The sequence below is a fragment of the Rhea pennata genome, chromosome 2 (assembly GCF_028389875.1).
Source record: "Rhea pennata isolate bPtePen1 chromosome 2, bPtePen1.pri, whole genome shotgun sequence".
Taxonomy (NCBI): Eukaryota; Metazoa; Chordata; class Aves; order Rheiformes; family Rheidae; genus Rhea; species Rhea pennata.
In genome coordinates this window covers 42,499,152-42,514,296 of record NC_084664.1, presented here as the reverse complement: position 1 = coordinate 42,514,296, position 15,145 = coordinate 42,499,152, and the positions used below count along the sequence as shown (strand labels likewise).

The following is a 15,145-nucleotide window of genomic DNA, read 5'->3' as shown; positions in this document are numbered from 1 at the left end:
GGCGGCTCGGCCACCCAATGGGAGGCGAGGGGCGGAGCTCGGCGCGCCAGGCCGGCGCGGCTCGGCTGGCGCAGGGGGACGCGGTGCCCAGGTGCGCGGGCGCGGGGAGGCGCGGGCGCGGGCGCGGGCGCGGGACCCCCCCGAGCACCTCCTCCAGAAAAGCCCCAGCTGGCTAGGGGGTGAGGAAACGGCGAGGGGAGGGGGGAATGGCATTAAAAAGATCCCGAAAATGTTTTCCTTTAAAAAAACTACTCACTCCCCCCTAAAATCCTAAAAAGAAACTGTAAATCCTTGGTAAATGAATAAATAGATAAGCCACCCGAGGGCCTTGCCAGCGGGCGCGTGGGCTGCACCGGGCCCGTGCCTGGGTGCTGCAGGCCCGGGGCTGCCTGCGGCAGTGAGCGGGAGCGGTGCGGGCAGCGGGGGCCCAGCTTTGGCCTTGGCCCAGGGGGTGCCAGCGGGCCGAGCGGGTCCTCTCCCCATCCCCATCCCCATCCCCGTCCCCATCCCTGTCCCCACGGCGTAGGGCACGAGCGCGCGCCCGCGGCAGCGAAGTCTTGAGGGCGGCAGAGAGCGGGTCCTGGAGCCCCGGAGGGTTTCGTGCCCGTCCTCGGGCCCTGCCGGGTTGTCACGACGGGGCCGCGGCTTTCCCCGGCTAGAAGTCACCGCCGGCTGCCAGTCCGCTGCTGCGGGTGACCTGCGTTGCGGAGCAGCGCGGCGCGCGAAGGAGCGCTGGGCTGGACGGGGAGCCGAGCAGGACGGCGGGAGCCCCTCGCTCCCACCCCCACACAAGTGCTCCTCCAGCTCACTGCATGCCAGCGCGGTCCGATCCGCGCGAGGATCTGACGGTGTGGGGTCTGCGGCCCTGCGATGGCTCACCTGCAGAAGGAAGTGCCGCTGGCTCCTGGAGCAACTCCTGGTGAAGCTAACCCCGCCATCCTTAGGTGGGAGTCTGCCCTCCCCCAACCCCTGCTGCTTTGAAACAGACCAATAAACCTTATGCTTTTGCGTTCGCTTTCCTGTGCTTCTGTCTTTAATGCTGCTGTTTTCTAGCTTCTACTCTGTAAAAGCTAGAAACTTTCTGTGTACGAAATAAAGGGGAAGGAACTGCTATTTTGTCACGTTTCCAGAAGCCATCCTGCTACCAGATACCATCAGGCCTGTAGCAAAAACACGAAGCCCGATAACCTAAGACTTGCTGCGTGCACACGCACCAGCTAGCACGGTCCCTGCCCCGGACGGCTGGCAATGAAGCGTGCACACTTAGGCACTCGCAAGCAGCCTCCTTGGACCCCATGTCAGCTGTTCAGCTGTTGAGGTTGGAGTTAAGCATCTGTACCAATGGCAATAGCGTAAAACCTTAAAAACGGTGTGGGAGGAAACTGTAGTCCCAAAAATATCAGTGGCTGATGAAAACATGAGAGGGAGCTGTGCTTCAGCGTCACCCACTGCTAAGCATTTTGCCTTTTGCCTTTTGCGGGCTTTGCTTCTGTCTGTGCCTGCGTGCTGCTAACACACAAGTGTAACAGATTCCTGTGTTTGGACAGGATTTATTTGCTGACTCTGCCATCTTGAAAAAGATGGGAAAGGGCTACAAGGTGGTGGTTTGTGGAATGGCGTCAGTGGGAAAAACTGCGATTTTGGAGCAGCTTCTCTATGGAAAACATACTGTTGGTGAGATATTTTTACTTTCTCAGATTGTTTCCTTTCCAAAATCTTGTTCGGTATGGGCCCCAAAGCTGAGGACTGTTCACTCCACTGAGGTGAAGGAGGAAATGAATGTGGTTTTGTTTCGTCTCTGGGCAGTTCTTGACATTCTTAGTTCCTTATTTACCACTTTTTAAAGATGGCTTGGAAGAGAACTCCTTTCTTGATGTTCTCAGTTCTAAAATACCTGCATGTTTAAAAAGAAACAAACACAAAAAGCAGACGATGTGCTTGCTGCCTATTTATGTAAGAAATATCTTGTTCCCTGAAAGATGCTTTAGATGCTTGAAAAATACATCGTGATAAGTGGAGAGACTGTTTAGACTTTTGCCTAGCCTTCTTAAAACTTTATTTTGCTTGTTTTCGGCTACTATTTAATCAAAGCGCTGGGAAGAAAAACAACTCTGCTTGAGATTCCATGTTCTGTTCTGAAATGTAAGAGCTGAGTTTTCCAGCTGTGTAAGAAATCCTCCCGTGGAAAGCAATTTGAGACAGGAGCAGGGGTTGTTTGAGACTTGCTGTGCACAAAAGAAACAAAATGAAGGCAAAGCCCGCTTGTTTCCCTCTACTTCCACTTGACTTGGCTTTTAGAAGGGGGGCAAAATCTGTTAGGCCTCACCTGACAAGGGGTGGCACCAAGAATGAAGCTAAGGGATTTCACCGAGGGTGTCCAGTCAAGGACTAGTATCTTTTGTTTGGAATTGCTTATTAAGTGTAGGGATAAGTTACTGGATAAATATTAGAATTTGTAGAATTGTGTTTTGCAAGCACTGTTCCTTTAACATGTGTGGATAGGATGAATTTGCAGTGTGATCTGTAATACTGTTAAGAGGAGGATTTCCTCTAATTTGTAGCAGCATCTGTTTTCAGCATCTTACCACGACCTGTGCACATTGCCTTGTGTAGCATTTGGAGTATATCAGCATGGAAGTTGCAAAACATGTATCTTCAGGATTTTTCCTTTACTGCTAACCTGCCTCTTATCTACTGTGAACTGATTGTCAAAGCAGCATGGGCAAGACCACGTTGCTTAAATCTTACTGCTCTTCATTGCTTCCTGCCCCTAGTTCCTATTAGTAACTGAGGTAGGGAGGCTATCCGGGTGTTACTGATCAGAGATATTTATGGAAGCAGCCAGCAACATGATTATATAACATCACGGATACTCACTGACATAACCAGGGAGAGGCCTCGTGTTGGTGGTTTAGCTGTGAATGTCCCTTTATCACTTCTTAATGCTCTGCTCCTACTCAGCGATTGTGCAACACAGACTTTTCCCTCTCTTTTCTTGAAAAGATCCATTTTCCTTTGCTGCACCACTGCTGTCATTTTTCAGAGTTAATAGTAGGGGAGGGAGCAGCTGCTAGCAGAGGTGGGGTGCAAGAGAGGGAAGAAGCAGCCCCTCATTGCTTGTGCTTTTTGTCCAACTTTATTCCTAAGATATTCAGAGAAATGCATCAGGTAGTAAAGTCAAGATCAGAGTATGGGGTAGGCTCATACAGAGCCACTGCAGCCCCAGGAAGTGAATGGCCATTGTCCAGCTCTTTTGAATTCACCTGGGTGAAAAGATTTTCAGAACATCCTTAGCTATTGCTCCAACCAGTATAAAAATGCAGAAGCAGGACACTGACAGGAGGGTCTTTGACCTACAAGGCAATAACAGTTTCAGAACTGGCAACTGCTTGATTGCTCAACTGCTCTAAAATGCCCCAATCTATTGCTGGTGTTACTATTACAGTCATGGCCCCTTCATATTTAAAGTACGATTACTCAGTCTTGAGCATTATTTCTTAAACCTTGTGAGCTCCAGAAAGCTGGCATCTTGGCTGTTGGCCTTTTTGGCAGGAGGCAGAACGGACTAGTGTGTTTGCTGAAAGCCTATCTGTTCAGAGCCAACTAGCAAGACAGCTCACCAGGTGCAGCAACATGGACACAAGCTGTTTCAAAACCTGTGCTTCCTGACTGACGTCAGGAGCAGCTTTCTGCTGGTCTCTGGGCTGAGGACTGGAGATGCGGTGCAGTGAGAAAGACCGCTGAGCTCACGCATGTAGCCTCTTCGTTCTTGTCAGCATCCATAGCCTCCTTGCAGTTACAAGGGGAGCAACTGAATCTGGTAGCAGGCTCAGAGAACAAAGTCCAACGTCATCCTCCGAGATGTCCAAGCCACTGATACTGTGGTCTCCTCCTAGTGGTAAATCAGCCACAAGTCTATGTCAGTGTGAATGTGCCTCCTGTTGACTTTTCTGTAAGAGGGAGTGGTGGCACAGCTGTTATCAGGGAAGTGATTAAGTGTCCTTGGAGCTTTCATGCTGCTATGTAAAGCCCTTGGCTTGGGAGCCTGTGCTCCTAGCCATGTGCTTGGTGGTGGTGCTGTAGACCCAGTAGTGGTGTGTTTTTTCCTAGAAAAATCTGCACCTTACCTCTCCTGGCTTGTCATAGATAAAAGCTCTGAGTGTTGCAGTTCTTACATGGTCAGCCACTAGCAGTCTCGCAAAGGCACCAAGATTGTTTGAGGTCAAAGGGAAAAAATTGCTAGAGAGGGAACAACTAGATCTTCCTCTATAAGACGAAGATCTCCATCCCTGGAACTTCTGAGCAACAAAGGATGATATTTGAGTTTATGCTAGGCTTTAAAACCAGAAGAAGGGTATTTTGCCTTGGGGCCCTATGATGCAAGACAGGGCAAAAAGATGAGAGGTGGTCAGAGCCTTCTAAAGTAATGTACATATTGCAAGGCAGCCTGTCTGGCTCAATTGAGAAGGAAATCAAACAAAACCTGAATGGAGATGATTGAAATGTGTGTAGATTCATCTCTGAGTCACACAGGGACAATATTGCTGTGGGTTGGGCAGCCAAGTTGTTAAAGTTGCACACAAGCATGTGGCCTTCTGGTACATGTGACTGTCTCATTTTTTGTGGCTTCAGTGTTTTGTTCGTCCAAATCCTCCACCTTCTGTTGCACTTCTAAAGAAGGAATAGCCAGTCTTTTCTCCTTGCTCATGCAATGGGTCCTTGACTGTCTTGATTATCTTGAGGAACTTGTCAAGTCAGAAGCTTGTCCCTTCAGCTGGCCTGAGCTCTCTTGAGAGAGCTAATGTGAAAGTTGCTGGCTTTGACATGGGAGATGTCTGTAAAGATGGTGGGCTTTTTCCTTAACCAGTTCAATGATGGCTCAGCAAGGAGTCTTCCTTCTGCCTTTAAAATGTCTCTGGCCTCTCAACTTGTGGTAAAGCTTATCGGCTAAGCAGAAACAGTTGAAAACTCTTCCTGCAGAAAATACTGTCTTCCTTATCTCTTCCTCCTGACGGCATAAAGAGACTATATGCTCAGGTTATTCATAAGCAGGTACTGCAAATCATCTTACTAACTGGGAATGAAAACACTATATATTACTGTGGTAGAATCCATAATGAGAGAGAATTTTCCTCACTTGGCCTCAGTTTGAGGGATTTGGGGTTTTGGCTGAAAGACTTTGACAGCTCCAAATATGTGGAGGCTAATTAATCAAAATCACACATTCTTAGGTCTTTCTTTTTTAACCTACCTCCTAACAGAGCTACAGTCAACTTCCCAGTTTAGAAATTAGTGAAAATGGAGGTGAATGTATAGAACAGAGGATGGCAAATGTGGCTACCAGTTGGTAGGACCAGTATTTGATCTAGTAGCTGAATCCAATTGGACCAACGCCTGTTAAAGCCTGTCCAGTACTCCTCTGAATCAGGAATCCTCTGTTATCACAGAATCACAGAACAGAAGGGATCTCTGGAGATCATCTAGGCTAACTCCCCTACTTAATCAGGGTCATCTAAAGAACGTTGCCCAGGACCCTATCCAGATGGCTTTTGAATATCTCCAAGGATGGAGACACACAACCTCTCTGAGCAACCAATATGCTGTCACTTGATCTAAGTAAATAAAGGCTGCTGTGCTACAGTTGTACAAATACATGGAACAGCAGGCTTTAGGAGCTCTTTGCTGAATTCCTGTAGGGGAGGGAAAAGGAGAGATTATATAAGAGTGAGATCTCCAAAAGTACCAAAGAAGAAACAAAATTTGCATTGCATTTATGTTTCTGCATCACTTGAGAACTTCTGAAACTCCATCAGTCTTGAAATTTTTCTTTATTTTGATATTTGCAATAGCCTGCCTAGCTTGCTTGTGGTATTCATTAGTACATTGAGCCTTTTTTTTTCTTTCTTTCTTTTTTTTCATCATTGGGAAACCACTAGAGGTTGAAGCATCACCTAAGTTATGTTTGAGGCTTCCCCAAACAGTTCCTCTATGGCAGCAGTTGGTAACACAGATGAAGACTTTCTGCCTCTCCTGAGACTTATGCCAGCTACCTAGGTGTAAGGAGCTACATAGGTGCTACAATGGTATCAGTGTCCTCTCTATCCCTCCCTTCCCTCCTCAACTTTTTTCATCACTAGTCTAGTTTCCGAAGACACCATGAGATTGGTCACTATCTGTTAGTTCCCCTTTTCCTGCATAGCTTCTGAACCTGAAAGCCGATTCCATCTGCCTGTTCATCTGTGTCACAGCAGTAAGTATCTCAAAATATGTTTCCGTAAGTTTAGAAAAACTGATGGCAGGATAGAGAGAACAGACCCATGTTAATGCTCTCTGCTAGGGAAACCTAGCTGAGTTGGCAGCAGCCTGCAAGGCAGTCAGTGTCTGTCTAACTCCCCAGAGCCAACTGCCCTTGCCCATCCAGGATGTGAATGTAGAAGGACACCTGAGGCACTGTGGCTAGGGTCACCAAGTGAAGGAAGGGAGACCCGGGCCACTTGTGATGGGGAGGATGGGATGATACAAGGCATGTTCCTTGGACACTGAACTTTCCTAACTAATTCTGCTGCTCATACTACAACTTGTCCAGTGCACATCTGAATGGAGATCAGGAAAATATTTAAAGAGGACTGTACTAACAAGAAGTGTAAATATTGTTGTGAGCAAGATTTTAGCTACTGCATGGTCTGAACTTTAGAACCATGGCCTATAATGAGGTGACACAGTTATATCTAAAAATTATCTGCATTTGATTAGTAATCTACTTGCATGTACTATTTTCCCTGATGTATGTAGGTATGTAGGTGAAAATTCACCTCTGGAAACCAATACTGATATATGATTTTGTTCCCTCCAAGGACATTTTTTTCCATTTCCTGTCAAAATGTGATGCTGCACTCTGCTGGTTTACCTCCCAGGTCTTAATTTTTCCTCCTCATTTTCAGGCAGGATATTAAAAGACATTATTTTCACTGCTACTTTTAATGGTATTAGGAAGAAACCATCACAGGAGACTATGGATATATTAAAGACTGCTAAGTTACTACGCAGCATTTAGGTAGTAAAAATCCATACAGCATTATTCATTGATTTCCAGAAAGAAAACTTAGCTACTTTATTGTTCATTCCTGCTTGCCAAAGTAATACTTACTCATGCTAGATACTTCCTTGACCTGTCTGTACAATAAAGTAAAGCAGAGCAAGAAAAAAAAAATACAGAAAAGGCTCTATTACCTAGTTCAGTCTTTAAAAATGTCCCTGTAACACACTTCACAACTACTCAGAATATGTTCATGCTTCTTTTTTACCTTTCTGTTTTGCCTTTCTGCTGTTAGTTTTGCTCTCTCATATTAATGTGGCTATATTTGGAAGCAAAATAAATTAGTTTGCAGCAAACCTATTGAAGTTTTATCTATGAAGAGTGCACAGAGAGAGGCAAAGAGAATAGCTTGTGACACTTTTCTGCAAAGGAATGTTGCATACATCATGGGAAATGATCAGCGTGGGTGGAATTCTTCAGCTTGTTTGTCAATGTGAAGTATTTTGAATAGTGTCATTGAATATAGAAAAATCCTTATTTTCAGAGTCTGCATAATCCCTGGTGTTTTCTTAAACAATGCACTGATATGGTTCCTTTTTGGCAGACAAAGAGAATAATGCAGTGCTCATCAGTAGCCGTACAACAGCAAACAATCCATGTATATCGGAGTGCAGTGGAGGCAAAAACATGGCTAGCAGAGGGTTTGTTTGAAAACTTAAAGCTGACTCCGAAAGTGACCCAACTATGCTACAGATAGTGTATCAGGACCTGTAACCCTATCTGCTCGCATTTAGGGTGACCATGAATCTAAGCTGATCCACGTGTTTTCAGTTTTGGCTTGGAAAAATAGTTTTAATCAGTTCAAAGTTACCTTGAATTACCTCATGTTTACCAGGGAGAGAGGAAGGAAGAAGAACCAGTATGCAGATAGTTACCATAGAGCAGGTGATATATATGAAAGTTTATGCATGTTCTTACCCTGCAGTAAATACGCTTGCTCCTATTAGCAAATCTGAGTCATTTTAAATCCCTAAGGGATGGAAAAAGCTCACTCTGTATTCGAATAAACACAGCATGCACCTTTGCTTGCATGCAAACATCCCTTTCCCTTGCTGGCTTGATTTCACTTGTTGCGTAGTTGTACCACCAGTACACACATTAATTTCCAGAATTATTCTTTGAGCTCCTGCTTCTGCAGTATGATCCAGCCCAGCATGAAGAAAAAAAGCAGGCTCAAGATGTTAGTATTTGACTATCTGCTGTTCCTTGGCTGTTCTTCCTAGAGGGTATGTTTGGGCAGGCCTATTTGCAGCATGTTTGGCATAGACGTGGTACACTGAGTGGTTGGGATCTGGAAAACCTGGGGGAAGAGCTGCTTACCCCATCCTGAATTTACATGCTGTATGGATTAATTTTACAGGCATAACCATATATATCAGATGGGTGTATTTAAACGGTGTCACTACTGTAAATAGTTGGCATGGTGATCTATGAATACAGTCTGTCAGTGGGGATGATGGTCAAGGTTCAATCCAGGTCAAGTCACCCTAGAAGAGTATGCACCGAAAGCTATTATCATGCAAAGTTTTACTGCAGTGTGAGTAATTCTTATAGTGCCGCTGTAGTTACAACAGTTCAATGTTCCTGCTTGTTTTAAAACAGGCTTAGAAGAGGGTGCAACAATGGAAGATGTGTATTTGGCTTCGGTGGAAACAGATCGAGGCGTAAAGGAACAGTTACGGCTTTATGACACTAGGGGTCTGCAGGAAGGTGTAGAATTGCCAAAACACTATTTTTCTGTTGCTGATGGCTTTGTTCTCGTGTATGCTGTGACCAGCCTTGAAGCTTTCCAAAGGGTTGAACTGCTCAAAAAAGAGATCGACGTCTTTAGAGACAAAAAGGAGGTAACTGCATGATGCCTTAACTGCATGGCTTATTTGTATATCCGTGATAGGAAGTAAGGTTGCAAAGCATGAATTTTGTTTCTGTAAAACTTGCATACAAAGGAAAACAAATTTAACCACAGCCTTGGGCAATCCAACAAAAGAAAGCTTTCTCATGCTGGGGAAGCCTAATTCACATGCCATGCAAGTCACACAAAAGAATGTGTATGTGGTTTTTGATTTTTCCCTTACTTCCTCTACTTCAGCTAAAATTCAAATAGCTGAATGCATAAGTCAGGACACTTATGACTAATAAAACATATGGTCCGCAGCGGTGCAGTTCGTGTGTTTTTTTAGACATTGTACATGGGAAGTCAAGTGCACAGAATAATGTGACGAAGGGCATTATCTTTGTTTGTTTTGTATTCATGTACTTGATGGCTTACAACTAGTGTAATTGACAATGGGTCTCCCAGACATTAGTCAATTGGCAAAGCAGCTTTAATGTATTTTAACAACCATATTGAATCAATTCAATTGTGTGAAATGACTGCTCTATTTTCCCTTAGAAAGCAGCTAGTGTTTTCAGTTGACAGTGTTCCAGCTTAGCTAAACAAATACAACTTGCATGTGGCATTACCATTATGGTTTTTCTTACAGTATCTTTATATTCTGTAGTAGTTTTCCCTGCTAAATGTCTTTAGCCTACAGATCTCCAAATGTCTGTTTTATGCTGTTAAAAAAAATAAAGTGCATAAAGAATTAATTGGATAACAGTAGGGAGACACTTTCCAGAACGTAACTTGCTTAGTACTCACAGCACACAGAAGGCAGGCTCACAGATTAACAGAAACCTAACACGCAGTCACAGGAGACTGGTAGGTAGAGCTGGTAGGGCCTGTGGGAGCTGCAGGCTGTCATGTATAACAGGGTTACTGCAGTCAGTCATAGCTTCCCTGCAGGGTGAGGAAAAGCGGACAAGCAGGAAGTTTTTCCCAGGCACTGTGCTTTGCGAGGGCCATGACTTGTTACGTTAGGGCATGCTCTTATACAGAGAGACAGAGTCACAGCCCCAGCAGGATGTCTGTCTCTGCTCTTGTGTGCTGCTGACCTCCTCTCTCATTGCATGCAGGTATTTTCAGAAAATTGCCAATTTGCTCTTCCTTTGTGCAAACTGGAGGTTGCGGTGTTCTTGGCTGAGAATGATGTAATGGAAATAGTGGTGCTCACAATAAACTAGATAAAATTAGTTCCATCACAGAGATTTCCACTCAATATAAAACAAGCTTTGAAGTGGCTAGAAGGTGAGCCCAGGAGTCCTTAGATAGCATCAACAGGCTTACGGCCTGGGCTCTGCTATAATGTCTCCTTAACAGAATTAAGGCTTTATCTCCACACATGGTGGTGCCTCAGAGCTGGCAAAACCTCACCTTGTTGAGTGACACAGTCCTCTGTTGTTTGGCAGATGACAGAAGACACTGATGGCTGCTTCCTTGCCTCTGCTGGTTGTGGCAGTTCTCCAGCATGCACCTTAAAGTCTGGCCAAATTTTATACCAAATAGAAGTTGTGTTCTCTCACACTGACAGAACTCAACCATAGGTAAAATTCAGTTGGAGCAGGTGGTAATTGCATATGAAGATTACAGAGCCTTTCAAAGCTTCTGCAAAGGGAAAGACCGTCTATCCAAATGCCATGTGCTGGTATAGAAAAGAAACTTTAAACTACAGGAACAGGACAAAACATCTATAGCTGGAAAGAAACAGGAGACATCCCAGGGAAGGGCAGGCAGGTGTCTCCATAGCAAAAAGAAAAAAAAGAAGAAAAAAAAGAAAAAAAAAGAAAAAAAAAAAACCTAGCCAAACTCACAAGCCCCAAAACCCCCCAAAAAAACCACCACACAGGAGAGAACCTTATCACTAAGTCTTTGTCAAGCCATTACAGACTGCAGAGATGAGCCCACAGTTTGACTAAAGACCTCTGAAAACCAGTATTGGTATGGATACCCATAAAGACTGATACAGTTTTTTTTTTTTTTTTTTTGAAAATAATTGACTTAAAATAAGCATGAAAGAAAAGTAACTTGAAGCGGTCAGCTCTACATTCAGTACTTCCTAGAGTGGAAATACTGGGCAGGCCATGGAGCTCAGCTCTGCTGCACTGTCTTGGTGATACAGAAGTCATTCAATTGATCCTTACAACTAAGGGAATGACTTGATGCAGCTATTCTGCTCTAGCTAAATAACTAGCTGCTCTTGAAACTGCTTCCAGTAGAATAATACTGGTGCTTACCTCACCCGTTCAGCAGCAGAAGACTGTCCACTTAGGTCCCTCTAGTGGCTTACCATGCCTGCAGGAGTGGACAGTCAGCTAGGAGAAGAGCTAACAGTTCAGCCTGTGCTGCAGCCTTGCTGGGCTGCCTGATGCTGTCTACACAGGCTGCTTTGTAGCAGGGATTGGCTTTATTTGTACTGCAGCCTGGGTGAAACCTACAACTGTCAGGGCCAGGCTTTCTCTGCTGTCATGCATTTTTTCCCCCAATCTGTCAAGCATTTGCTACTTTGATCTACTTGGATCTCATGCTCTTATCATTTGTCTACGGCAGCTCAATTGCAAAGTAAGTGGAGACTAGGGCTGTTTAACTTTTGCTCTTTTGGGAATGATCTCCTTTGAAGTGATCTGTGTGTGTGGTGGAATCTAGCCTGGCCTGCCATTAAAGTCTGCTCCCAGTTCACAAGTAGATGATGCTGATTTGAATCCCACAGCCTTTTCTTCCAAAATATATGCAGTTTACCTTGTGCCAATGTTGAGTTAAAGAACAGGTCTGAACATGTTGCTATGTGCCTGTTATTTAAAAGCACTGCCAGTAGTAGATGCTTTTTGTATAAAGCTCATTTTTTTTTCCTTTGTAGGTAACTGTTATTGTCTTGGGAAACAAAACTGACCTCCTGGAGCAAAGACAAGTGGAAACAGAAGCAGCACAGCAATGGGCAAGGGCTGAGAAAATCAGACTGTGGGAAGTGACTGTGACAGATCGGAAAACACTGCTTGAGCCATTCACCTTCCTAGCTAGCAAACTCTCCCAGTCCCAGAACAAATCAACATTTCCCCTGCCTGGAAGGAAGAGCAAAGGGAATAACAGCGATAACTGAGCCACTTTAACATTGTTTGCTGCTGCTAAGGTCACAGTCTTAGCCTCTTTTCTGCCATTTGCTTCTCACAATTTCACTTAAAGCAATAATCTCATTCAGCAATAAAATCAGCAAGGTTATGGCTAAGAGGTATCCTTCCTTTTTGGGGGCTTAGCTTGAAAGTCGCTGATGGTCAAAGTCTTAAAAGCATGTCATGATAGCAGTTACCTTGCAACAGTAGTTAAAAAGGGAAGTGGAAGAGATGCAGGCAGTCATTTATTTAGCAGGGGCTAGACTTTTCCAGGTACAGCCATGTTGAGGAACAAATCAACAGGCTGATGACTAAGCAATCCCCCAGCAAGCCTGCAGATCTATAGCCTCTAGTCACAAGTAGTGCTGGCTCCAATAAAGCATTAAAACTGGGACAGCATATGTTTGAAATGGCAGCAGTTCTTGTACCTTGACCTTAAAGAGGGACACCCCTGGGCACAGTGGTTTTTGGAGCTATGGGAGGCTGGGGTCAGTGTGTTGTTGTAGGAGCAGGGATGGAGTAAGAGGTAAAACTACCAGCAGATTTAGCCTCTGCTAGTGTTGGGTGGGGGCGGAATGGTACAATAAAACCAAAAAAAAAAAAAAAAAAAAACAAAAAAAAAAAAAAAAAAAAAAACACATTGTGGGAGACCACAAAACAAATCTACCTTAAAGTGAAGATTGTCAGCAAAGTCTGGCAAATAGAGCTTTCAATTTCAGAATTTATTTGTATAAACCAGAAAAGCTCTCAGAACACTTATTAATTTTACTGCAACCTGAAAGACAACATAGCTGTATGTGGTTTTGCTCCAGCATGTCCAGTACAAATCAGTCACATTCACATAGGTGATAATTTTACTGAGAATTTATATGGAACAACTTTGTAAGCAGGAGGTACTGCACCAGAGCGCTGAGTGCATTACATAACACTCTTACCCAGCTGTACAGTGAAGCTGCAGTAATCCACAATCTGTACAAAACTAGAGGCCTGATAACAACTGGTACAAAGCACTGTACTGCTGTGTGAGAGGGGACTAGGGAGCGTAGGAGGCTGTCTTCTGCAAACATCTCCGTAGCAAATGCCCAGAAATACTTGTACAAATCTCTTGGCCTTAATAAGCAGCACATTGTCCAGCAGCATGAGCACACTATACTGCACTTGACTCTCCACGTGGGTAAATTTGTCCTGCAGGAATTTGCTGTCCTAGGTCAAGCTATCAGTGTACAAAACCAAATCGAATATAGAAGGGCAGAATGAGTCCAAATAGTGACTGTTCTGAGAGGGAGAAAGGCCAGCTTTTGCACCCTAACAAATCGATGCTCACTTCTCTTTGTTTTTGAAGATATGAATGGGGTAGAGGTAGTGAACTGAAGTACTCAGTTCCATAATTTTCCACTGAATTAGTCTTGTTTTGAAAAAATATTGAGAATTTGTGAGTCAGCAAAACCACAAACAGTATTTGCACTGTCATATCATAACTGCTAAATAGTGTGTTTAATGAGCACAATTAAGATGTGTGCTTATACCATTGCTCTTCCTGAATACTGACAAACCCTGTCAGCATTACTAATGTCACAGCAACAGTACAATTCACTAAGAATTAAGCAAGTATTCCTACCTTTATAATGGAGGTAGATGAAACTGTTTATGTGCTTTGCTCAATATAGTTTGGATTGCTGTGGCCAAGGAGTAAGATAAGAGAGCAATTACGAATGAGCAAGCTCCTATAATGCTGTGCAAGAAACATGCTATTGTTTCCATTGCAACACTACAGCTGAGTAAGCACTGCAGCACGACCTCCCCCAATCTGGCTAGTAACAGTCATTGTCCGCAACTTCGCTGTAGAACAACACTCCCTCCTCACTCATTTCCTACTGAACATACGTACATTTGTTCAGAGCTTTCTCCCCACCCAGAAGACTCTGTTGGTCTGCATGTCAGGGAAGTAGGGGTGACTTCAGACTAGCCTCTGAGGTTCACCACCTCCTTGCCACAACCTCTCACCAAGAAACCAGTGATGTTCCCTCTTCTTCAGTTTGGCAGAACCCTTCTTCAAGAAGTCACTTGATTAAGCTTTGGATCAGTTAAAACAACCAAAAGGCTCTGCTAACTGCACACTGTGGCTGAGGCTGACCCTCAAGCCACAGGAGTGCAGGCTGACAAGTGAAACCAGTCAAGACTATCAGTGAACTTCCACTTAAAACACCATAGGGATGGAAGGTATGGAGATGACTGGTTCCTGTCCAAGTCTGCGCCCTACCGGCTAAGTGCCAATTATCCTGCTGAGACTGACCTCTGCACGCTTTGCTGCTGTAATCAGAGGAAGCCATCTCATGTGACATCAGCTGGTCCACAGACACTCAGGACTTGACAACGATCTAAGAAAGGCAGAGAAAAGGGGAACTTCTAGGGTGACTAAGACCACTTTTCCAAACGGATTATGTAAAGTCAAATACATGGTATTCTTTTGGGTCGAACTTGTTTCTAGGATCCTTCTGGGCATTCACATTATTCAGCTTCTTTTTAAACACTCAAATCAATTGTCTTTTCCAAATACTACAGCATTTCAAAGGCAGGTGATGGAAATGCTAGTTTTTTTCTCTGCAAACCTGAGACAGTTTTACGTAGGGTTAATAAGTGAAGTACAACTGTACAATTTAGTGGCTGAAGGGCTAGACAAGTTTTTTTTTTTTTTTTCTTTCTTCCTTCCCCTCTGTATTGTTTCACTGACTCAAAACCTATCCTAGGTCACTGAGATTACTTACATATTATGCAGATAGACAGTTCTTTTACAGATAATGGAGAAGGAAGATTATTAAAAAGAAAAAAAAAAGAAAAAAAAAAAACTAGTAAAGGTTTTCTCTGTTCCTCTTACACTTCTGCCCTGCTGAAAACAGGTTGCTCAGACAGACACCTGAACCAGCTCCCTTCCCCCTGCCAGGTACAAGTTAATTTGGCTTATACTGGTAATACAAAGCAAGAAGCAGACAAAAGCCTACTGAGATTAAGCTATTTACATCCTCACACAGTAAAGGGGAGAGAGAAATGAATTTAAGAGACAGTCCC

At 44.1% G+C, this 15,145-nt stretch overlaps 1 protein-coding gene across 6 annotated transcripts; it reads left to right on the top strand.

Annotated features, from left to right (window-relative positions):
* Nucleotides 1-11: 11 nt before the first annotated feature.
* NKIRAS1 (NFKB inhibitor interacting Ras like 1) lies at nucleotides 12-12,195 on the top strand. Of its 6 annotated transcripts, none has more exons than XM_062567836.1 (5): nucleotides 25-91; nucleotides 805-944; nucleotides 1,548-1,674; nucleotides 8,699-8,940; nucleotides 11,830-12,195. In XM_062567836.1, the coding sequence occupies exons 3-5, from the start codon at nucleotides 1,581-1,583 to the stop codon at nucleotides 12,067-12,069; spliced, it is 576 nt and encodes a 191-aa protein (XP_062423820.1). In that variant the 5' UTR covers nucleotides 25-91; nucleotides 805-944; nucleotides 1,548-1,580; the 3' UTR covers nucleotides 12,070-12,195. The 6 variants fall into 6 exon arrangements, with proteins under 6 accessions (XP_062423821.1, XP_062423820.1, XP_062423818.1 ...); XM_062567834.1 differs by having other exon boundaries at nucleotides 30-91; nucleotides 527-944; XM_062567837.1 differs by lacking the exon at nucleotides 805-944 and having other exon boundaries at nucleotides 12-91.
* The last annotated feature ends 2,950 nt before the right edge of the window (nucleotides 12,196-15,145 follow it).